Source organism: Cavia porcellus, unplaced genomic scaffold (genome assembly GCF_034190915.1).
Source record: "Cavia porcellus strain 051 isolate PalLab524CR breed Dunkin Hartley unplaced genomic scaffold, mCavPor4.1 scaffold_11, whole genome shotgun sequence".
NCBI classification, from domain to species: Eukaryota; Metazoa; Chordata; class Mammalia; order Rodentia; family Caviidae; genus Cavia; species Cavia porcellus.
In genome coordinates, this window is record NW_026947494.1 from 82,173,916 (window position 1) to 82,199,506 (window position 25,591).

A 25,591-nucleotide genomic window follows, 5' to 3' on the forward strand; every position below is an offset into this window, starting at 1 on the left:
TCAGCCTCGCAGAGTTCTTGGATTATAGATGGACATTATACCTACTTTTTTTTTTTAATCAGTACCAGGGATCGAACTCCTAGCTGCCTGCTTGCAAGGCAGGTGCTTATGCCACTGAGCTAAATCCCCAGCCCTACGATACCTAGAGCCCTATGATACCTCTAAAACCCCGTTTTTAAAAAGTAGGAATGATACTCATTCATACAAAGCAAGAGCTCCCAGGAAAAATTATGTAATTGAAGGAAATGAAGCATTATGATTAAGAATTTCCTAAGTTAGCACTGGGCAATCTCCACAGGGAAAAAGAGGTAGGGGGTAGGGAGAGACAGACAGGGAGGGAAGAAGGGAGGCAAGCTAATAAAAAAAAGTCATCTCACAATTGAGAACTGTGATAAAAACAAATTAGACTTCAAAATATATAATTATATAGATAAAACTGGTTAAATATGCATTAAAATAAATTATTTTTGTGTGAATGAAATTTGGAATTTTAATTATATAGCCATTAAAACATATTCACTAATGTTTTTAATTCTTTATAAACACCAGAGATATACACACAAAATCATATGAAAGAAAAAAGGGCATTTTTGCTGAGTCTGCTTTTTAAATGGGTTAATTTATTATATGCGATTAGGTTTTAGAATTTTAAGACACTTGGACAAGTATTTTTTTCTTAATATACAAAGAATATAAAGGTCATCTGTTATTAGACATAAAATGGAAACCTACTGGACAGGGACCTGTTTCATAAACACCATTTACAAAAACTCCATTTGCTTAATATGCACTAAACAAATGTCTGCCTTTCAAAGCAATTGACAAGCAAAAGGAAATTACAAAAGGGGAACATTCTATATTGAATGTATACACACATGCGCTTCAGTCAGTAAACCACATTGATACTTAATAAATGATAAACAGAAAAATATTTATTTTTACAGAGGAGGAGTCTGGCACAGAACAACTAAATTAACAAGTTAAAAATCAGCTGCAAAAGTATTGCTATCTGGTATTGATATATATATATATGGTGGAAATGTAATCATTCCAATAAAATAAATACCAGTACATCAGCACCTGAACCTAATCATTAAAACAAATTACATAAAGTTTAAGGCATAATGTCTTTCATGTCCTATAAATTTCAGCATTTTCTTTTCTTTTCTTTTTTTTTTGTCTTTTTCATTTTTATCGGTACCAGGGATGGAACTCACGACTGCCTGCTTGCAAGGCAGGCGCTTATGCCGCTGAGCTAAATCCCCAGCCCCTAAATCTCAGCATTTTCAAATAGTTATTTCCTTAGCTTTTTAGGAAGTATTGAACTTCATACTTTCACGTGTGCATTATTAAAAGACCTTTTACATAAAATAGATGGAGCATCCAGGTGGAATCTCTGCGTGTTGTTTTGCACTGGGATCAAAAGTCTTATTTCTGTTAACAATAGCTATAGGGTACCTAGACATTCCATGGCTAACTATCAAAAGAGAACATTTTCTAACTTGTAGCTCATAAATTCGTGGTGAAAATTGTTCATGGCAGTAAGATGCTGTAGTGGATAGAATCAAGAGAAAACTTTAGCATACTGATAAAAATTATTTTCAAAAAATCTTGACTATTGTAACAAAGGAAAAGATAAAATATGGGAAACAAACTCAAATAGGCAAGCACATCAGAAAGAGCGATAATAGTTATGATGGTCTACATACACAGCACTTCAAGAGACTGGCCAGCCACCTGCCCCAGGACCTGACTTCTTTATGCTTCTTCAGGCACACAGGATTATTTCAATAAATCAAACATTAATCTTGAGAACTTAGTGGTATCAGCATAACCTCTTTACACACTACTTACACATCCAGAGGAACAATGAGCTTGCAACAGTAAAAATTGCCCTCTCTGGCTTTCTTATAGTTGAGAATCAAGAACAATGAGCTCCTATCTGGAGACCAAAATGTCAGTTTCTCCTTTCTAGGTTTCGGGTTTCTGCTATAGAATTAAACACAGGTTAGTTATGCATCCTTCGAAACCATATGCACAAGCCCTGCTAGTCACAAGCCTTTGAAATAGGCTAAACTCAGCTGTCCTAAATGTATCTGCAGTACCTTGTACTTAATTCTAGTTGCTCAACAATTAAAGTGGTGCAGGTAAATAAAATATTCATGCTTCTCCTCAGACCAACAGACAAAATCTGTGGGGATTAAAGACAGGATTTCTTACAACTGTTATGCGATATAAATTGGAAACCTGGGCTGGGGCTAGAAGTAATAGTATCTCTTGACTTCACTGTAGATATAAACCGCTTGGAATTCCAGGTTGTCTAAGAATTATGATTTTATGGGTTTGAGGAATGCTCAGAAACTGGCATTTAAACAAGCTCCCTATAAATCCTCTAAATCCATTATCAGTAGCACTAAGCTAGAGAAAGAGGTCAGCACAGTCCAACTTATAACCAAGTATCCTATGTTAAAAAAGATAGGTCACTATATTGACATGTGACATTTGCTGGCCTTTTAAAATTCATAGATGGTCAAACATGGCAGTCATGGCTGAGTAACTCTGCACAGGTAAAAAATGTATTCTCTAATGCAGTATTTACTGAGCATGCACCTTTGTGATGAGAAACCTGAATCTATACAATACTCAAGTTGTATACAATTTCTTAATTCTTATTAGTACTTAGATATTAATGCTCACCTTTCAAATTCTTCCATAGCATTTTAAAAAACTTGTCTAAAAAACAATGAATTGGATGCATAAAGAAAGGGCCTATATATAGTTTAGAGGGACTTCGTATTAAGGTTATATTTACATTTTTGAAATTTCTGGAGCAACTACTGGGTCTGGAGAAATGGAGCAGCTGCACGAGTCTAGAACACAGAAATTAAGGCATCAGCATATTTAGAATGCTGCCCCACTTGTCTGCTTTTGGATTTGTAAGAATTACGAATACCCACTTGAAGTGGGAGAAGCACTGACAAAAGTCTGAGCTGATGTGATCGTGACGGGCACCAAAGTGTAGGATGAGACTGGAAAAGACCTCAGTTTAAGCAGAGTGAACTCTAGGCTTCTGTTCCTCATGACACTGGAGTAACAGATCTTTTTCAAGGAAGCATAAAAGAAACTCTCCAAGAGTCTATGCAATTTTAATTTTTTGTCTATTTGATAATATTAAAAAACAAGTCAGCATAAATGTATAGTTTTACATGTACATCTTATTCCTCTTACTGACCGACCACATGATGCTGAAGTCAACAACTAATTCATTTGAAGTATGAAGTACAGTGGATGGTAGGAACCATGGCTCTTTTGTTTCCTGAACAAGAAATGAAGTGATTATGTTTGACTCTCCAGATCCCCACATTATTCTGAAGAAACAGTAAATCATGTGAACACATATGGGCACCAACCAGGGAGATTCTTTGTATGGACACTCTAGATGGTTAAGTAACCGCACAGGTAAAAAATGTATTTTCTAATGCAGTATTTACTGAGCATGCACCTTTGTGATGAGAAACCCGAATCTATATAATACTCAAGTTGCACACAATTTCCTAATTCTTATTAGTACTTAGATATTAATGCTCACCTTTCAAATTCTTTTTCCATAGCATTTTAAAAAATGTGCCCAAAGAACAATGAATTGGATGCATAAAGAAAGGGCCTACATGTAGTTTAGAGGGATTTCATATTGAGGTTGTATTTACATGCCCATACTTTCAGGTGCTCTATCCTGCCAAAAACATCAACTTCTGCTACAAAAATGGGAATGGCTGCATTTATGTGTCCCTTTCAGACTGTGCGTATCAGACTCTGTTTGCTAAAAGCTTTTGGAATGAATGAACTCAACCTTTGTAATGTACCTGGATAATGAGAATTGTGATTAAGACTGAAACTTTAGGCTATTCCAGAAAGGCCTCACTAATAACAGATTTTCAAAATAAATACTTGATGGACAGCAACAAAAACAGTTGTGAAAGAGTAAATATGAAGACATAAAATATAATTTGAGGACACACATGGTGAGCTTTACTCTAAGTACATTATTCATTCATCCTAATATTGCTATTATTAGCAGTATCAAAGAGTACAAAAAAATTCAGTGACAAAAAATAAAAACAAAATAATCCAATTTAAAGATTGTCTAAATATATAAACAGGCATTTCTCACAAGAAAACAGAAATGTTCACACAAGAAAAACAGCCCAATATTATAAATCATTAGAAAAATGTACATCAAAACCATAATTACAGACAATCTAAGTATAAACAGTGGGTACTATCAAAAAGGCAAAAGCTGGAAACTGCTGATGATGTAAAAAGGAGATCTGTTACGTGCTATGCTGTTACATGCTATCTGTTACATGCTATGCAACTTAGTGGAGCCATTGCATAAAAGAGCTCGGCACGTCCTCACATATTCTTGCTTCGTGTCAGGGGAAAAGCATCAGGGTATTTACATCAAATATTAATTCTGCATGTGGAGTGAGGATACCTATTCCAAGGCTGCATACATGAATTCAGAATAAATGACATTGTGAATATGACTAACAATGAAAAAAAATTCCTGTTCTTAAATTCAGAAGGCATCATTTATGTAGCCTGGAGTAGTGTCTTCTTTTCACATATAGAATTAATGCCATTTATTCACATTGGATATTTCTCTCACAATTCAATAAATTCACAATAACAATAATAAATTGGGGGCCAGGGATTTAGCTCAGCAGCTCAAATACTTGCCTGGTAAGCCTGAGGTTATGACTTTGATCCCTGACACAAAAACAAAATTAAAAAAACCCAAAACCCCCCAAATTTATTATTGAACAATGATTATTTTTTAATTGTGGAGAATCTTCATATGTCCTGCTCTACTCTGTTCTTTTTTCCACACAGATGCTGAAACAACTCCATGAGTTATGAAGCCTCTCCAGTTTTTACCAGAACAAATTATCTCAGTAAATTCATTGTTGTAAGTCACTTATTAAATTAAAAGGAGTACATTAAAAATAACTTAAAAATATTCCCTTTGAGACAGAATTAATGGAGTTATGCCAATTAAATAAAAGTTAATAGGTTCATTGAGAAATTAGATTTTCAATTGATTTCTGAATACCATTAGATATTAAAAATCACTCTTAAAATCCTCTAAAAAGGATTTAAAAAACACCCCAAAATTTCATTAAGTAAGCCATACTAGGTCTTTCATAAGCAAAGCTCAAAGTAAACAGCATTCTGAATAAATGAGTTCAATGTAAACAACAGTTTTCATAATATATGACGTTTGGTTTTGTAGTAAAATATCAACTATTTGGAATATTCTTTTGTATCAGTATTTCCCTTCTTGACAGACAAAAGAAACATACAAATTCACACCAACAATTAGTATTACTATAATTCTTTTACATGTAAAGTTCATCATTAGATTGTAATGTTTGTACATCTCAGAAAATGTAAAAGAATACCAAAGGTTCTCTATGCTTTGTAGGTTAAAAAAGTGGTATGTGGAAAACAATTATAAAGTTTTATGAACTGTAATTCAGGTTAAAAAATCTAGAGCCTACTACTATACTCCTTTAACCATTACAGTTTCCCAGTAATTACAAAGTATGAGAAATAAATAAAAATATAACTTACAAGAATAAGCCTAGAGCTATTATTCCATTACATTACGGGGCTGAGGCAGAGGTATCAAAATTTCAGCCTTGGCAACATAGCAGTTTAGTGAAATTCTGCCTCAAAATAAAGTCGGTTTGTCGATATAGTTCATTGCAAAAACTCTGGATTCAATTCCCAGCACCACAAATAAATAAATAAATAAACTCAAGAAAATATTTTAAAAACCCACTGTATATTCTTTGGAAAAAGTTTAAAACTTGTAAGAAGCAGTCACATTCTGCTGATACGATTATCTATTTGAAAGTTGTTCTTCAACTAGTTTTCAAAAGTGAAACTATTTAAAAACCATGGAATCACTTAAATTTATATCCCTTCAGCCAGGTATTACCTGCATTTGTTCTCTGAGAGTGACAAGTTCATATCTACCATATCAACTAATGATGTTTAGGAAATTTTTTTCAAATTAGTTTATAATACATTCCCTGTATTTGTAGTATTTCTCTCCAGTAATAATCACCTTACATATATTACAATCACACAAACAAGCTTTGCTAATTTCTGTGTTTGTAAAAGTTTTTCCAATTAAAGTATTTTTAGGTTCAGAGTTGCATACTTTTGCAGTTTTTCAAATTCACAGCATATAAACGGTTTCTACAATTTAAGCTGTGTCATGCTGAATAAGGATTGAACTCCCATTGAAGGTCTTGCCATACTCTAAAATTCTAGAGTTCTCTCCAGTTTAACTCTGTTGAACAAGGTTTGTGCAATTACTGAAGTCTTTCCCAAAATCTTTACATTTGTAAGCACTCCCTGAAGGATGTATCATCTAGTGTTGAACAAGGTTTGAGCCATAGGTTAAAGGTTTACCATTCTTTCATCAACAGAGTTTCTCCCTTTCATGAATTTTCTGATGTCGAGTAAGGTGAGAACAACTGTTAAAAGCTTTGCTACACTCTTTACATTTGTAGGGCTTCTCTCCAGTATGAATTCTCTGGTGTTGAGTAAGGCTTGAACAATTATTAAAGCCTTTGCCACAATGCATACATTTGTAAGGGTTCTCTCCTGTGTGAATTCTCTGGTGTTGAAAAAGTTTTGACTTTTCATTAAATGCTTTGCCACATTCTTTACATTTGTATGGTTTCTCCCCACTATGGACTCTCTGGTGCCTAGTAAGGTGTGAAAAATATTTAAAAACTTTGCTACACTCTTTACATTTGTAGGGTTTCTCACCCAATTGCATTCTCTGATGCTGTGTAAGATTTGGACAGCTATTGAAGGTTTTGCCATAGTCTTTACATTTGTATACTTTCTCTCGATTATGATTTCTCTGATGTCTATTAAGATCAGAACGAAAGTTAAAGGCTTTGCCACAATCCTGGCACTTGTAAGGTTTTTCTCCAGTATGAATTCTATGATGTATGGAAAGGCTTGAGAAAGTATTAAAGGCTCTGCCACATTCTTCACATATATAAGTGTTCTCTCTAGTATGAATTCTCTGGTGTTGATTGAGGGTTGAGCAATGGGTAAAGGTTCTTCCACACTCTTTACATTTGTACGGCTTCTCACCAGTATGAATTCTCTGATGTTGAGTAAGATTTGAGCCATGTCTAAAGGCTTTGCCACATTCTTCACAATTGTAGGGTTTCTCCCCAGTATGAATTCTCAGATGTCGAGTAAGGTGTGAACAACAATTAAAGGCTTTGCCACATTCTTCACATTTGTATGGCTTTTCTCCGGTATGAATTTTTTGATGTCGAGTAAGATGTGAACAACACTTAAAGGCTTTGCCACATTCTTCACATTTGAATGGCTTTTCTCCATTATGACTTATCCGATGTTGGGTAAGATCGGAGCGATTATTAAAGGCATTGCCACATTCTCTGCATTTGTAAGGATTCTCTCCACTGTGAATTCTCTTATGTAGAGTAAGGTTTGAAGAACATTTGAAAACTTTGCCACATTCCATACATTTATAGATATCTATATCTGGGTTTTGACTATGCAATAATGGATGGGTAAGTAACTTTCCAAACTTGTGAAAATTATATAACTTGGTATAGGGAAGACCTTTTTGTTGATTGTAGAGTAACAAACTTTTCATAAATGAACTAAACTGATTAAATTTAGGGTTTTGCTCTTCATTTTTAAATCTATTATTTACTAAAACCAATGCCTGAAAATTTAATCCAATCCTACATTTCAAATTTTTCAAGTGATCAACTGAGGCATGGACTGGTCTCATTTTTAGATTTCCCAAATTTCCTTTGAGGGAAAAGGCATGTTTCAAAATTTGATGTGAATGTTTACTAACAAAAACACATGGATCTTTTAAAGCAGCAGGCATAAACGTAGGTGTTTTAGGAAATACTGTATGTTGTTGATCTCTGTTGGCAGTGAGGTCTTTGCTTTCTTTAGCTGTCACAAATTTGTTCCATCCATTATAACATGCATCCTGACCTTTATGGTCATCCACATGCTCCCATTCTTTTTTTAAGTGTAAGTTGTCAAGGCCACAAATACTGTATCTTCCTTTTGTCACAGTTTGGAGTGACTGTTTTGTGCCCTTTTCTGATGAAACATCTTGGGCAAAGTGAGAAGACACAGCTGAAAGAAATCAGAGTAACAAATTATGCTACAGATGAGACTCAGGTACATACAGTTTATAAATCTGTTTTTTTTAAAAGCATACCAATGTTGGGCATGGTGGCATATTTGTATAATTCCACCACCTGGGGATACTCAGGCAGAAGGACTTCAAGTTTGAGCCCAATCCACAAATTGTTGCGAGTGTCTCAGAAAAGATGGAGGGCATGGGACATAGCTCAGAATAAGGACGGAGGGTTCATGCTCAGTACTGATTATAGACATATATCAAGCTGACGGTATCAGTAGAACAGCAGAACACTAAACATACAGTCTGTTTTCAGGGCCCTATTTCCCCCCACAGACATATGAACCTAACAATAACATACTGACCAAATCACCTCTGTGAAAACTCCAAATAGCAGTTCAGTATTCTCAGCATACCAAGTGATCATAACGCAAAGGAGTCATACAACAGAGGAAAAGAAGGTTACTGGGAAAGTTTGCTTTTAAAGAGCAGAGCTCTTCTCCCAGTACACCACTGTGTAATTATGAAAAACCATTTTCTTCCTGCTCAAGAATGAAAACAGAGTGTAAAATAGAGACATAATTGGTTTTTCTGGGAGCTGTCTGAAAATAGCTTTCTGTTTAGGCAGTTCAGGAAGTTACAGTGATGAACTCAAAGTTCGGGCCAGCTGAAATAAGACATGATTATTACATTAGCAAGACAGTAGGATCACAGTCAACAGCAGTAGGAAAAAAATGAAGTGCAAAGATCTTTTTAACTGAAAAAACCCAAATGCAAGTCTAGAGAAAATAAATGAAGAAAATAGGTCTCAGAAGTCTCAACAATCTCTAGCACAGCTGACTAGTGTCACTATTTCCTGGATCATACCACCAGAGAGACTGAAAAATGATTTTTCTATTTTTAAAAATTTAAAAATTGCTATTTAATTATTTAAATCATATGTATTATTGCTGGGCATGGTGGCTCACACCTGTAATCCCAACACTTGGGAGGCTGAGGCAGGAGGATCACTGCAAGTTCAAGACCAGCCTGGGCTACAGACTGAGCTCAAGGCCAGCCTGAACTGCAGAGCGAGACCCTGTCTCAAAAAAGACAAAAAAAAAAAAAAAAAAAAAATCATTTGTATTATCATGTTCATCATGAGATTTTGAAGTATATAGGTGATGGAACGACTAAATCTAGCTAATTAACATAAGCATTATTATAGGTCAAGCTTTACCAAAATTATGCATTGAGCATCTAAATGTAAGCTATATAAAACTTAACAGGTTCTAAGAATCTCACAGCTATTATTAAACTCTAATTATACTTTTTCTCTATAACCTTTCTGCTCCCACATTCTCTCAAAACCTCCCCAAAATAGCCCTAGCTTTAAAATAATTACAAAGGTGTCTGATTTCCTGTCTGCTTTTCACGCACTGGTATTTTTCCTCTCTCTTACTTCTTACTGACTTGACCTGACTTTTTCCTTGTTTTTTTCCCCCTTGCCTTTATATCCCAATCTATTTGTAGCAGTACAGTACAGACTGTAAGGGTTAATGGTACTGTATAGGGTAAAATTGTTAAAACAAGTTTTAATGTAGTACATAATTGATGTATAGTTAAATCTGATTTACATAATCAGTAAGAATTACTTCCATGAAAAACCGCAACTAGGTCTGATCTTAGTGAGTATGGTGAAAAGGTAGTGTTATGATTTGTTTGGTCTCCCCAAAGCTTCATGCAGTTATGGGAGGGGGGCTTTTTGGAGGTGGCTGAATCTAGAGCTTGTGATTGGTTTGTTGTCTAGTGCTGGGGATTAGGGGTGGAAATCCAATACCTGTTCTAGGGAGGGTACTGTGCATACAATGTAAGGGAATAAAAGAGGCTTGCTCCTCTCCTTTTGCTCTTGTTTTTGTTGTCTGCCATGAATGGTTGCCCCTCTGCCATGTTGCCCTGCCTTGGAGCTAGCAGACTAAAACCTCTACAAACCGTGAGCTAAATAAACTTTTCTCCCTCTAACTTCGAGTGTGGGGTATTTTGTCTCAGCAATGAGAAAAGTAACTAAGGCTGGTAGAGAAACACTGAAAGGCAAACAGAGCCAAGACCATGGCACAGGAAAGCAGACTTCCAACTAAAGAGATGATCTTCCACTATAATTCTCAACTCTCAGAAAAAAGATGGGGAAAGATGGCAACAAAATGCTTCCCCAAATTCCAACTCCCTCAAAGCAAATGCAAGGGGCACCAATGGGAGGAAATAAAAATCCCTACATCTGAATTATACAAGATAATCTTTTTTTTTTTTTTTTTTTTTTTTGTCTTTTTCGTTTTTATCGGTACCGGGGATCGAACTCACGACTGCCTGCTTGCAAGGCAGGTGCTTATGCCGCTGAGCTAAACCCCCAGCCCCTATACAAGATAATCTAACAAACAAATAATCCAATAAGGTACTTAGCAAAGCTTGGAATGGATATAAACAGACAGAAGATGGACTTACAGCTGTCAGCAAGTTTAAAGATGAAATAAAAATACAAGGGAACTTAAATGAACCAATTCCAAACAGGAATGGACAGTTTATCAAAGTCTGTGAAAATGTACCTCATAGGAGGAAAAAAAAAAACAGTAGATAAATGAAAGAGGAGACTTCTCTTTAGATTTAACAGCATTATGAACATAGATCCAAACATAGCTTCCTGTGATAGCAAGAGGAATAAACTTTTACTTCTGAAAACCATTGGAACAGAGGTTCTGAATCCACATTTTAAAGCCTAACTTCCCTTTGGTCTTTGGGAGTCTCACCTGTATCCTCTGCTTTATCCATTCTCACTTACCTGGGTGCATCACTACTGTTTCTTGTCTCTTCACATTCCAGGGCTCTTTGCTTTGCTCCAGACAGGTGATCATGTATGGCTTAGAGTCAGCAAGTCCTGTTTAATAGGAAATGATAAATGATACCTGCTTTGAATTTTTTCCGCAACTACTGACTTTTCTCTCCCAGTTTGTTTTCAATATAAAAGAGAAGACATAATAAACATTCATTGTCTCTCTAGATATCATATCCATATAGATACAGTAGAGTATGTGGAATGCAGTTTCAATTTGTGGATCCTGAGTTCTACTTTTAACTATTACTAACTCAAAAATAAAAGTGTGAAATTGGCTTTGAGATATAGCAGTAATATTTGATACCACTGAACTGTAATACTACCACAAATCTATGCGTGAAGGATACATGACACTTCAATCAGGGCTTGGTGGTACATGCCTATAATCCAGCACTCAGGAGGGTTACACAGGAGGATCCCTGTGCATTCGAGCCAATCTAGGGGTACGTAGTATATTCAAGCTAGCTTGAGCTACAACCATGGTTTAAAACCCAAACCACCTCAAAACAAAACAAAACAAAACAAAACAAAACAAAACAAAACAAAACAAAACAAAGGAACCAAAGGACAACAATAATAGGAAAGTCTATGAAAAAACTTCTATTTTTATTTTACAGGCAAGCAGGAATCAAACTCATTCTTGCAAAGCCAAAGTATCTAAGAGGTATTTTAAAAAGGGAAGCAAATTAATTGTTAATAGTGAAGAAGAAATTCTGTAGGAAAGTTATCCTCACCGAGGGAGACCAGGTTTCCATATGTCTCCAACATCACATCCCTATACAAATTCTGCTGAGCAGAGTCCAGGTCTTCCCACTCCTCCAGGGAGAAATCAATGGCCACATCCCTGAATGTCAACAGTTCCTAAAAGATAGACAGATAGATAAATAAGTAAATAAATGTCATATTAACTGTGTGGACACTGACTAAGTTTTTAATTTGAACCAATACAAAATGAGAGAAAAATTGGCCCTGACATAGATGAGTGACATTTAGCTATTTAAAATAAAACACTTTTTAGCACAGTAATAATCTGATGTATTAAACAATTCTGAAGAAAGGTCATGTAATAAGATCAACAAAATCTGTAATAGTACACTATTATTAAACATAAAATGGAAAGTCTATGCATCAAAACAAAAATAGTTTTTAGTGCTATATTTATATTATACAATGTGTGTATATTTTTCAGGTGAGAAAGGTCATGCTGATTCATGGTGAGTTTGAAGTGTACGGCTCAGGTTTGAAGATCCTATTAAAACACATATTCTGATTCAGTAGTTTCATGATGAGGCCTGAATTTCTGTACATCTAGCAAATTCATTAGTGATGCCAATGTCAATGGTCCAAAGTGACACGATTTTGAACAGTCAAAAGGAAGAAAATTATGGAAATATTCACATATATTTCATTTAGAGAATTTTAAGGAACTTACACATTTCAATATAATCTCAAGTAAAGCAACAATCTGTTATGAACATGTAAAGTGTATATCATAAATGCAACTCTAATAATTTCATACCTCAATGCATAACTCCCCCCCCCCCAAAATGTCCGAAACCAGTAATTTATTTTTTAGGCAAACTCTACAAGAATAAAACACACATGGTCTCTAGTGCAACTCTCAATGGAATTCTTGTTCCTAAATGAAACCTCCTGATCCCGGACTTTACTATGTACGTATCTATGAGCATTTTGTTCTTTTAAACTCAAACTAGAATCTCCCACCAAGCTCAGCTTACGATATGCTAATGCTTCTCTAGCTCCCATCTCCAGATCTTTCCAAACTCTTCTTGCAAGCAGGTTCCAAGGGTTTCTAAATCATATGGTCAGGTATACACTAATAACTCCACTTCTCTGTTAACCAAATTCTGTCTTAGTCACCTTTACATTGCTCAAACAAAACACCAACATCCACAGCTTAAAGAAGAGGTTTACATTAGCTCAGTTTTTAGAGGATTTAGTCCCTAGGTGAATGGCTCGAAGGAGGGAAGGGCAAGGTGGACGGGGCATGACCTGGAAGGGTATATTGGAGGCAAGCTGCTCACATCGTGGTGGCTAGGAAGCAGCGAGAGGAAGGAGGTTCCAAGACGGGAGGCACACCCTTCCAGGTCATGCTCCAGGGAACCATCTCTTTCGACCAGGCTTCACCTAACCATAATTTATCTACGGATTCATCAATGATTGAGTCACTGATGAACATAATGCACCATGATTCAGTCACCTTCGAACCATCTTTGAAGACCTGAGACCTTTGAGGGACATTCTAGATCTGAACTATAACACGGGTTCTTGTGTCCATTTGTGGGAATGTATATTCCTTAGCCTTTGGGATGATTTTCTCCATTCACAGATCATGAGAGAATCTGAAGGGAGGAAAAATTTCTGTATGTTTCCTGAAGCCTACTATTCAACTGGCTTACTACCATTATGTCTACAGACAATGAAACTGGGGTTCAGAACTGTAAATGTTAAGGTACCAAGGAATAAGTAATTAAATGAAGACAGAGATAACAGGAAATTCTTCTCAGCAACAGAACAATCAGCTGCTTCCCTGACAGGCTTCACCCCACACTTCATGCTGAAAGGGCTGACTAGAGGCTGACATTCATCAGACAGTTGAAGAGAAATGGCCCTGTGGGTACCTTGGATCAGCACCAGGATGATATGAAATCTAGAACTAGGAAAAGACTGTATAATGTTTAACGACATGCTTTTTAATTCAAGACATTTCACAAGCTATGTATAGGGAGGAGAAAAGCAGTAGGGGCATGAAGATGTTTTAAGGCAGAATGAAAGGTGATTATTATCCCTGTATCTCCCATGTGAATTATTGGCCAAAATAAAATCTTTCAAAAATGCCATATATTACATGGGGGGGTTATAATTAAAGTAACAGGAAACTTTGTTTTAAGGAATTTGCTGTCAGCCCCAGAAGCTAAGCTGAATGAACAGGATCCTAAATTTGAGAGGCTATCTCATATATCTCTGAAAGACAAGAGAGAGGGGAGGGTGGGAAGAGGGGAGAGGAGGAGAGGGAAGGAGAGAGAGAAAGGACACTGGAGTCCCTGGGGAACACACCTCTCACCATACATGGACCTCCTCATGTACCAAGATAGATTATGTTCTGATGACTTATCACATGGACACTGCACAATTGGAAGAGACAATGAAATGTTCGAAGAGGGCTCTGAGAAGGAACAGGACATGCTGGAGTCTTAGATGATGGCCCAGCCCCCAACCTGTATTACAGAAAACATAAGCCTCACCAGCTGTGTACATCACGTGTACACAATCTGGAGCTGACTCTGGGGAAGACTCAGTCTCACCCAGCCAGTTCAGATTAGTTTGAACCAGCCACCTGGATGATCTCAGCATCTGTCCCATGACAGTTTCCCAGCATCCTTCCTAAGAATCTTCAGCAGTTTACAGGTCAACAGGGCTCTAGGGAGAAGTATCTGAGCTTCATGGATCAGATTAGACAAGCCTCTGCAGCTCTGCAGGCCTGAGACAGGAGTCCTGTGGGATTGTGGAAGGTCTGTCCTTCCTTTCTGTCCATGCCTGACTGGCCAGTTCCATTCCAGTAACTCTGACTGGCCAGAACAAACAAATATGTCTATTATGGTTTGTATCTGAAATGTCCCCCAAACTCTCATGTACTCAGGTGGGGCTGTTAGAAGGGGGTGAGGTGACAGTGGGGCTTTACTCATCAGTGGATTAATACAATGAAGAATTCGTATCTCAGTGTTTGGAGCCATTTTCAGAAGCTGCTGTAGCCATGATTAAAAGAGCGCCTCGCTACAGGGGGAGGAAGGACAACAGTGAGGGGCCATGGTACCTGCAATGTGATGCTGCTTTTACAAGCAAGCAGAATGCAAGAACTGTGGAATTAGGGGTTTCCACCCAGATTCCAGATTCCACACAGGGAAGCTTCCACCAAGATTTCAGAAGAAAGCGTTGGAGGCCAGGCAGTATGTCCATTAAGAGGGCAGTGCATGAAGCTGTCAGAATGAAACCAAAAAGGGAGTGCAGACCCCAGGAAACTGGAAATGTCAAAAATGTGGGAAATCTGCTGAGGAAAGCCACAAGCTCTTCTATACAAGAGAGGCCACAAGGGCTGTGAACCGCAGTGCCACTGGGGTGGGGTCATTCAAGCCCTCTGGACTTATATCTTGCTACAATGTGCCCTAATACTACACATGAAGCTACTGGATTTAACATCTGTTCCTTTGGGTTTCAATCTTGGTTTGGTTCAATTTCTTTCTGTTCCATTTGCCCCTTTTCAAACAAGAAAGCTTACTGTGTGACATTTTATATTGGAAGAATTAAGCTTTCTTTTGCATTTTTCAGGGGCTCACAGCTAAGAATGCCTTGAGGCTCAGAAGAGACTTTGAACTTGGGCTTTTCAGCAATGCTGACACTGTTAAAACTTTGGTGTCTGCTAGAGATGAACTAAACGCATGCTGGCATGCACATGAGGCTTTGCGGGGTTAGGAGTAGAATACTAATGGCTTAGACACTGAATGTCCACAAAATTTAAGCACTGGAGTTGGGGCTTCTGGAAGGTAACTGAGTCATGGGGAGCTACACCCATCAATGGATTAATCCTTGGAAGAGCTCTAAGCTGCATGTGTTGTTAGGAGGCAGAACCAGATCAGGACAGACAAATCACTGTAAGCACGACCTAGAAGAGTGTATTGTCCTCCCTGATTCCTCCCTTCTCTCTCTGCTTTCTGGCCACCATGATGGGAACAGTATTTTCCCCCTGGAGAAACAGTTTACTCCACAAAACAGCATACAGTCCATTTGATTACTGAAGGTCTCTTCTGTTGAGGTCACCTTCTGGTGAACACTTATACGGGACATAAATCTCTTTTGTTCTCTGCCTATTCAGAGAAGTCTATTCATACATTTCCAACCATCTCATACCCATGTCTTTGTCATCAATTTTCAAATCAAGTTCCTGGTCCATGACTGCCCTGGCTGGAGCCCATGAACTGGTGGTATATAGCTGCACATTCCATCACTTTTTCTTCCAAGCAAAATGTACATCTGCCTAAAATTCTGCCCCCTATGAACTGTTTCCTTCACCACTCTCCTTCAGACATGGAACAGAAAGGGACTGTACTGCCACAGGCCGTTTTAAGGATACCTGCATAACGTATGCACCCATCTATAACCAGGCAGCTTGTAACAAGTGGACACAACAGCCATCTGCAGAATACTCTACTGAATAGCTGCAGAAAACACATTTTTCTCAACAGCCCATAAGACAGTCTCCAAGAGAGATTACATAATAGGCCACAAAACAAGTCTAAGAGGACGTTTATAATTCAAATCACACCAAGCTACCTTTCTTGATCACAATACATATTACAAACCAATAAAAATAAAAGCTTAGCTAACTGCACAAATACATGGAAATTAAACAACTTGCAGTTGAAGAATCAGTAGATTGAAAAAGACACATGAAACACATGAAAAAACACAAAGTAACAGAATGCAGCAAAAACAGTACCAAAGTTAAATTTATAGCATTCAAAGCCCACATCAAAAAGCAGAAAGATCTTAAAAGAAACAACTTACTGCAAAACTCAAGGAACTAGAAAACCAAGATTAACCAAATTCCAAATACCAGAAAAAAGAAACAAACAAAAAAAGAAAGAATAAAGAGCAGAAATAAATGAAATGGGAAAAAAATGGAAGAAATTGGGAGAAATAGGTGAAGGAAAATAGCTCAAGGAAACAAAGCTGATTCTTTAAAAGACAAACAAAACAGACTAACTCCACAGACTAACAAAGAGAATATCTAAACAACTAAACTCAGAGATGAAAAAGGAAATACTGCAACTGACAATACAGAAACACAAACACCTACAAATTATATAAGGAAGGGGTCAGTGGGGAAGGGCTATGGGCTGAGGCCTTACCCTTCGCCTCTTTTCCTAGTCCCCTATCCCTGGGGCCATTTGTGTTTATTAAAAAATAATAAAGTAGTTTTTAAAATAAAAATTCAAAGCATTATCACAGGTTAGTGTGCATGAACATACATCAACAAATTTAGTAGTCTAGGAAACATGGATAAATTCCTAGCTATATAATATTACCAAGACTGAATCATAAAAATATCCAGTAACAAGACGATTAAATTTAAAAATCTATCACAGAACAGCCCAGGATCAAATGACTTTATTGTTGAATTTTACAAAATCTTTAAAGAACTATCTCAATTCTTCTTCAGCTAACAGAAACAAATTCTAAACATAATCTCAGAAGCCAGAGTTTACTTGGACACTAAAAACCAAAGAAAGTCAACAAAAAAGAAAACTCTGGCCAATAATCTTGATGAACACAGATGCAAAAATCCTCAATCAATACTAGCAAACAGAATCCAATAGCATATTAAAAATTACTTACCTCTATCAAGTTACATGTACCTCAGGAATGCAAAGAAGATGGCCAATCAGTAAACATGATACATGACATCAACAGAATCAAGGACAAAAACACATGTCAATGGATGCAGAAAAGATATAAGGAAATTCCACACCATTTCATAATAAAAAAATTTAAGCAAATTAGGAATACAAGAAAGGTATCTCAACATAATAAAGGCAATTATAAGCCAACAGTATAATTTCAGCATAATTTGCTGAATGTGGAAAACTCAAGCCTTCTCTTCTGGGATGTTGGAATGGGCTAGAAATTTTTTTGGATAAGACTGAAAAACCTGTACAACACAAGCAAAAATGGTATAAAACTTTCACAACAAAGGAACAATCAAAACTGTATCAGACAAAATACAAAATGGGAAGAAAACATTTACAAACTGGACATCTGACACAGGGTTCATATTCAGAACACCAGAACTCTTAATATACTAAAAGCAGGGGGAAAAAAAGGAAAAGAAAAACAGATTTTAACTTCATTAAAAGTACACAACAGATATAAACAGAAATTTCCCAAAAGAAAGCACATAAGTGGTCAACATGTACATGAAACAATGCTCAACACATCACTAATAATAGGAAAATGCAAGTCAAAAATTACAATGAGATATCATCTGACCCAAGAAAAATGCCTAATTTTTTATTTTTATTTTTGTTACAGGTACCGGGGATTGAACTCACAACCACCTGCTTACAAGGCAGGTGCTTATGCCGCTGAGCTAAATCCCCAGCCCCCAAAATCCCTAATGTTAAACAGTCTAAAAATAAATGCTGAAAGGATGTGAAGAAAAGGGAACCCTTGCACAATGGTGGTGGAAATGTACATTAGTATTAGAGGTCCAAGTGCATTGTGGTAAAAAGCAATGAAAATTCCTCCAAGAGCTAAAAATGAAACCATCATATAATCCAGCAATCTCTCTCCTGTGTATATATCAAAGAAAATGAAAGTACTACATCAAAGGAAACATATGAACTCAAATATTCACTGCAGCACTACACAAGGCGGCTAAAAAGAAGTAACTGAAAACAAAGTATCAATGTATGAAGAGATCAATCAAGTATAGGAAACAGACACAATGGAGTATTAATTATAGAAAAGAACGAAGTCCTATAATTTATTTCAATATGGAAAGAACTAGAGACCAATATAGTAAGTAAAATAAGGCAAGCATAAAGAAAAGTATTCATGGTTTAACTTATATGTGGAATGCTAGAAAGCTGATTTCACAGAACTTCACAACTGTGACGAGAGACTTAGGAGGGGTAAGACGGGTTAATGGGTTATTAATGGGCACAGCAAGGTAACCTTAGGTAACGATACTGTGCTGCTGTACATTTTTAAATGTTACACAGTAGGAATTTGAAAGTTCTCACCATAAAGATAATTGTCTGAAGAGGTAAGTATTTTTAAACTACCATAAACTTAAACACTATGCAAACACCTATGTATTGGTTTTCCATTTCCAAACACATAGGACTGCTGTTCCAAATACCTCAGAAAAATACTTAAAATATGGAAGCGTCATTATGGGTCATGGCTTCAATGGGTTCTACACAGGGTGGTTCCATGGCAGAAACATGAGAGCAGAATGGTATGGTGAATAAAACCTGGTGGCTCACGCCTGTAATCCCAGCACTTGGGAGGCTGAGGCAGGAGGATCCTTTTCCCTTTTCGAGTCTGAGACCAGCCTAGGCTACAAAGTGAATTCAAGGTCAGCCTGAACTGCATAGCCAGATCCTGTGTTAAACAAACAAACAAACAAAAAAAACAATAACAACCCTACACACCTAATAGCAGTCAGGAAGCAGCCAGCAAGAGAAAGGTGGAGAAGTAACACCCTTCAAGGCATGGCCCCAGGGACCTACCAGGCCCCACTTGTGACTATCCTATTCAGCTATGAATTCATGAATGGGTTATCCCATTGGTGAGAATAGTACCCTCATGATCCAATCCCTAAGAATCTCATCCTGATTCGATTAATAATCAAGATTGATTATTGAATCAGATCTCGCTGAAACACAACTATTTACCGAATAAACACAGTAACAGCTCACCATTCTGCCTAGTTAATGCAAATATCCTCTATATAATGAAAAATGAATTAAGTCTCATCAGTTCCAGCCTGCTCAGAAGTCCAAGTACAGTCTCCGGTACTGAAGGCAACTTTTAGGTGTGAGCCCTTGTTAAAAGAAAATATGCATGTCCACGACATGATGGCACAGAGTAGATGTCACCATTCTGAAAGAGAGGAATAGGGAAAATGAAAACTATCTGACCAAAACCCATCAGGGCAAACACCAGCTCTGTAGACTGTCGCCATGACCTTATCCTATGCACATGATGGCAAGACACAAGCTCCAGAGAGTTTGGCTGGCCCAGCTCCTAAGCCTTCCAGTGGCACTCACCTGCTGCTTTCTTCAACAAATACTCCAAGTTCCTGCGTCTCTAAGTTCATGGAGTCTCCACAGCAGCTTCAGGTTCACTGACACATCCACCACTTTCTCATGGTCGTGCTGTAACTAATTAGTGTAAGTGACTGCCTCTTAAGGTCACCCAAAACCATTATAAAAAATAAGTCTGTGTTGGGGTTATCAGCAAGATCCGAGGCAAATCTGCATTCAACCAAGATAACTCTAAAGTGTTACAACCTGTTCATATCAACATACCAAGTTTATCCTTTTTGCATACACTTCTCTAATATTCAATTTCTTTTTCCTTTCCCAGCTTATTTAATGAATTCTAACAAAGCTCTTTAAATACAATGGAAACAAGTTGAGTAAAAATGTAACAACACAGATGGATTCATTTTGTTCTTGGAATCATATAGAGGACTAGGGTACTAAGAAACACATTGGTCAATAATGTTAACTGTGGTACTGGCTGCATGGATGTGTAGATTATTATGTCAATTATATTTCAATAAATCTTTAAGAAAAAGGATGCACATAAACCTAAGGTTATAAAGGAAAGATACAAACTTAAATAGATAAAAGAGACTAAGAATCCACTAGTTAATCATCACTCCAGTAGCTTAAAAAAGGCCAAATTCTATGAAAGAAGAATGAAGAGAGCCCTTAGCAAAAGAGAAAATTTTAGCTATATTGAAAGTGAACATATCACAGAAAGCAGCAATGCCAAACACTGGTTCTTTTAAAAGTTAATGAAACTGAGAATTCTGGTAAATTTGACAATGAAGGATTATATATTAGTTATATAATATATAGTTATATAGAGATAGGATAGATAAGTAGATAGACACACATCTCAGTTTATAGAGAGCAGTTTCTGGGAAAGGGACGTTAGATGATTCACCGTGTAAACATCAAAGTGCACTTACACAAGCCAGATGGCACAGTCTACCACACACCGGCTACTATTTTATAAGAAATCCATCGTTAAAAAGCCAGGCATGGTGGTGCATGCCTGTAATCCCAGCACTCAGAGGCTGAGGCAGGAGAATGGCAGCAAGTTCAAAGTCAGCCAAAATTGCACAGTGAGACCCTGCTTCAAACAAGCAAACAAACAAAAGAAATTCATCTCTGATCAAAACATCATTATGGAGCACACGACTGTAAGTTATAAATCAGCATACACCATCATAGAGATTAACACACCAGCTGAATTAAAAACACTTAAAAAGATTCTTGCCTTTTAGATATATCACTGACAGAGCCTGCACTGTAGAAGAATAGAAAGATTCCTTTCTGAACAAAAGCTGCTGGGAAAATACAGTGTCTGTCCAAAAAAAGCTATTGCATGATTTCACAATACCACAATCATTTTCAGAAGTAAAAAATACCTAAATATAAAAGCAAACTATAAGACACTCAAAAGTTGTTTCAGGAATTTATTTTTAAATAAATTTAAATAAACATTATTAAATAAGAAAATATGCATAAATTTTGACCATATTATCACAAATTCTGTTCATCAAGCAAAACCCTTACAGGATGCAAAGAGAAGTACCAGACTAGGAGAGACTTTTTTGCCTCATATATGAGTAAATTTTATTTATTGATTGATCTTTTTCTTTTTTGAGACAGGGTCTTGATATGCAGGTCACGTTGACCTTGAGCTCACCTTGTAGCCCAGGCTGGTCTTGAATTTGCAAAGATACTCTTGCCTCAGCCTCCTGAGTGCTGGAATTACAGGCGTGTGCCAGCACGCCAGCTCTAACATTTTAAAAATATGAAAGGAAAGGTCAGAGACTCCAGAAGAAAGGCAGGCAAGGGACTTGAAAAAGTACTTTTTATGAGATGTCAAATGTTCAACAGTTACCAAAAAAGCTCTGTGTTTCTTAGCAATCAGAGAAACACAAAATAAAATTGTACTGATAGCCAAAACAACAACAAAAACAAAAAACAAAAACCAGTACTGATGAAGATCTAGAACAACTGAAATCTCATGAACTGAAGAAGGAGGAAGAGTTGCACTTGGGCAAACAGCTTGCCTGCTGTTCCCCCACCACAGATACAGTATTGGTACAAGAAGGTCAGACTCAGCAGGTGGATACAAGAGAAACTATTTTCAGGAAAAAGACAATAAAGCGTGGGGATACTTTCTCTGAGACAGCCATATGTTAGGTGTCACATACCCAATTTAACAACTACTATAAAACTCCGCATCAATGTTACTCAGCTGTCACCTGCATGTGATATTTCATATCTACATATGATTTAAAAAGAAAACATAAGGGCTGGGGGTTTAGCTCAGCGGCACAGCACCTGTCTGGCATGCGCAAGGTCTTGAGTTCTAGTCTCAATACCCTCCTCCAAAAGGGAAATACACAGAATAAAAAATAACTTACAAAGGCACACAGAAAAACAATTACACGCACCATGTGCAAATGAATAAAATTCATTACAAGTGTTCATTTGCCTCCAAACTATCCTCCAAATTTTGATCTACATATCAAAATTTCAACATGCATAATTTGTAACAGAAGAGCTCAAAATCTAAAGGTTCTCAAATTCTTTCTTTCTTTCTTTCTTTCTTTTTTGGTACGGGGGATTGAACTCAAGACCTTGTGCTTACCAGGCAAGCGGTACAGCCACTAAGCTAAATCTCCGGCCCCTTGAATTCTTTTCTATAAAAAAATACATATACATAAATCACTGTAGAAAACTTCTGAATTAAGAGAAACGGATAGCCATCATCATCTGACACTAACATGTATTATGAAACTATGTTAATGCAGTAACAAATACGAAGGAGTAACAATACAAATGAAATCCAGAAATAAAGTCATATGTATGTAGGAATTGTCTGTATTTTTCAGAACAGCAGAAAAACCAGCATAAGTCGAGCTATATTAAAATAGCATTAAATGAATGGATTAAACAACATAACCCAAACTGCAGTTTGGAGCTAGGGACACAGCCCAGTGATATAGTGTGTCTGGAAGGTCTAAGCCCATAGAGACAATACTCAGTACCAAAAATAAAGGTAAAGAATATGCGCAGAGATAGAATTTCAGGAATCTGCTGCAGATATGGGAGAAGCCTGGCTGGTGGTGCTGGAGGCGGCAATGCTCTGGCTTTGAGACCTGCTTGCTACACATTTAGAGAGCTCAGAGGAAGACGAGTGACCCCTGAGTGGGAAGCACGGCCTTGGGGATCACTTGAACTGCGGCTCCTCTAACACAGTAACCGCAGGCACAAGGAGGTCGGGATCCGAGGGTCCCCCAGGTCATCACCACACAAGCTGGGGAGCTGCAGGGCTGCAGCGCGGCTGTCAGGGAGGGGTCCAGGTGGCGAGGGAAGTCGATCGGCAGGGACGGACAGTACTGCCCGGTCCGCTCTGGGCCCAGCCCCACCCAGAAGCCAGAGGGAGCTGGGGCTCAGCTGGTCGCTCTCCGGCAGGGCGGGCGGACTCACCCCTCAAGGACAGGACAGGTCGCCCGGGTGCCAGCCGCAGCTCCCCCTCCACCCTAGAGTGGAGGACGGGAAACCGGGCAGCCGGGGAGGACGGGGCCTGCGGACTTGGGGGCCGACAGCGGAGGCCCGGTCCCGCCACGGCCGGCGCCCAGCTTGCACACCGTCTCCTTCCCCAGTCTGTGGACGCCAGAGCACACACTCACCATTTTCGGCGTCCGGGCTCCCAGCGATCTCCCTGTGGATCTGCCACCGGTGCAGGTCACGGGGCGATGGGGAATGAAGCAGAGTCACGTGGGCCAACAAAGCGGAAGAGAAGAACCCTAGGAATCAACCCTAAGATGGCGCGCTCCATATACAAAGGCCCAGTAGGCCGTGAGAGCCCGCCCCTTCCGCGCTGGCTGTGAGTCTGATTGGACAGTTCTCCACTGCGCTCGCTCTGAGTGACAGTAAATGACACCAACCCATGATTGAGACAGCCCCAAAGGGCAGGTTCTTGACTGCAGATAAATACGTTTTTTTCCTTCGTTTTCTGTGCTGGATATTGAGCCCAGAGACTGCTGTTGACGCTATTTTAAAATGAGAACTTCTTATAGGGGCTCATAGCCTCCACGGGGATATCTGCATTTAATCTGTATATAAGCTTGTATCAATTTACTAATCACATATATGTATGTTATTCACAAATGAAAAGAATATAATACCAATATTTTAAAATTTCACTCCTTTGGTTTCCAGTCTTGTAAGGAGGTAGCTTAAGATTTGAAATGGAAAAAAATCCCCTAAACTGTGATGCAAAAGTGTAATTTTTAGTATTCCGTTATTCACATTTAAAAGAAAAGTAAGAGGGAGCAGAGTATTTAGCTCAGTGGCTCAGCACCTGCCTGGCAAGCTTGAGGTCCTGAGTTTGATTCCTGTTACCAAAAACAGACAAACCAAACAAACAAACAAAAAAAACCCCACCCAAACTCAGACAAGTGAAATTGACTGTAACAACCAAACCAATATATCCAGTATATTATCAAATATGATCTATATAAAATTAGTAGTAAATATATATAGTAATACATCTTTAAAATTATTGAAAGGCTGGATCTCACTTCAGAGCAGCCACATCCCAATTTGGAGAGTTGTAACTCCCCTGACCTCAGCGAGGTGAAGGCACTGAACCAATTTCTTTTATGCCAGAGGTGGGGATCACACATCAATATTCATTCTAGGGCACCACGAGGGGTAACCAGAATTTTGTGTTTTATTTTGCTCTACAAAACACCCTGCAAACATACTCAGTTTCACCATCTACTTACTGCGAGAAGAAATTGTTGTAAATTCTGTATGCAACAAAAGAAAGCTAGCAGGTCGATCCTTGAAGAGTTCTCCAAACTTAACAGAAAAAACAAAAAGAAGAACAACATGGGTAAAAACATTATTGAACACTATACCAAAAGTATACACAGATGACAAACACATGAACATATAGTAAACATCATTTGTTATTATAGAGATAGAATTAAACCACAATGAAGCATAGGTGTTAATTTATCAGCATGACCAAAATAAAAGGGAGAGCATCAGCAAATGAGGGCGATGGGCACAAAAGCTAGATAACACAAATTCCTGGTTGGAATCTGAAAGGCTGCAAGTGCTCTGGGAAACAGTTGGCACGATTTAAAAACTAAACATGCAACTGCTGTATGAGTCTGCCAGTGTACTTCTAGCCACTCATCAAAGAGATATGGAAATTTATGCTCACACAAACACTTCTAATCAAACATTTACATTGGTGCCTGGCAAGCATGAGGTTGTGCGTCTGATCCCCAGTGACACACACACACACACACACACACACACAAAATTTACATTTGCTTTTTTCCTCATAGGTCAAAATTGACCCCAAAAATCTACATGTTAAAGAAACTGTAGTACATCAGTATTGTAGAATACTACACAGCAATAAAAGGAAATTTATCATTTGTGTACATAAAAATCTGTATGAATCTCCCTGGAATTATACTGAGTGAAAAAAGTCATTCCACAGAGTTATACATTTACATTGTATATGATTACATTTTTTGGGGGGTACCAGGGATCAAACTCACGATCTTGAGTTTGCCAGCAGACACAGTGCTGAGCTAAATCTCAGGCCCTATGATTACATTTATATAACATTTTAAAATA

General features: G+C 37.8%; 1 protein-coding gene across 1 annotated transcript; it reads right to left on the minus strand.

Moving 5' to 3' along the window:
* Nucleotides 1-600: 600 nt before the first annotated feature.
* Nucleotides 601-23,763, minus strand: LOC100723710 (zinc finger protein 724-like). Its single transcript, XM_013148495.3, has 4 exons — nucleotides 23,620-23,763; nucleotides 11,828-11,954; nucleotides 11,040-11,135; nucleotides 601-8,220 (listed from the first exon to the last, which is right to left on the minus strand). The coding sequence occupies exons 1-4, from the start codon at nucleotides 23,620-23,622 to the stop codon at nucleotides 6,494-6,496; spliced, it is 1,953 nt and encodes a 650-aa protein (XP_013003949.1). The 5' UTR covers nucleotides 23,623-23,763; the 3' UTR covers nucleotides 601-6,493.
* Between the last annotated feature and the right edge of the window lie 1,828 nt (nucleotides 23,764-25,591).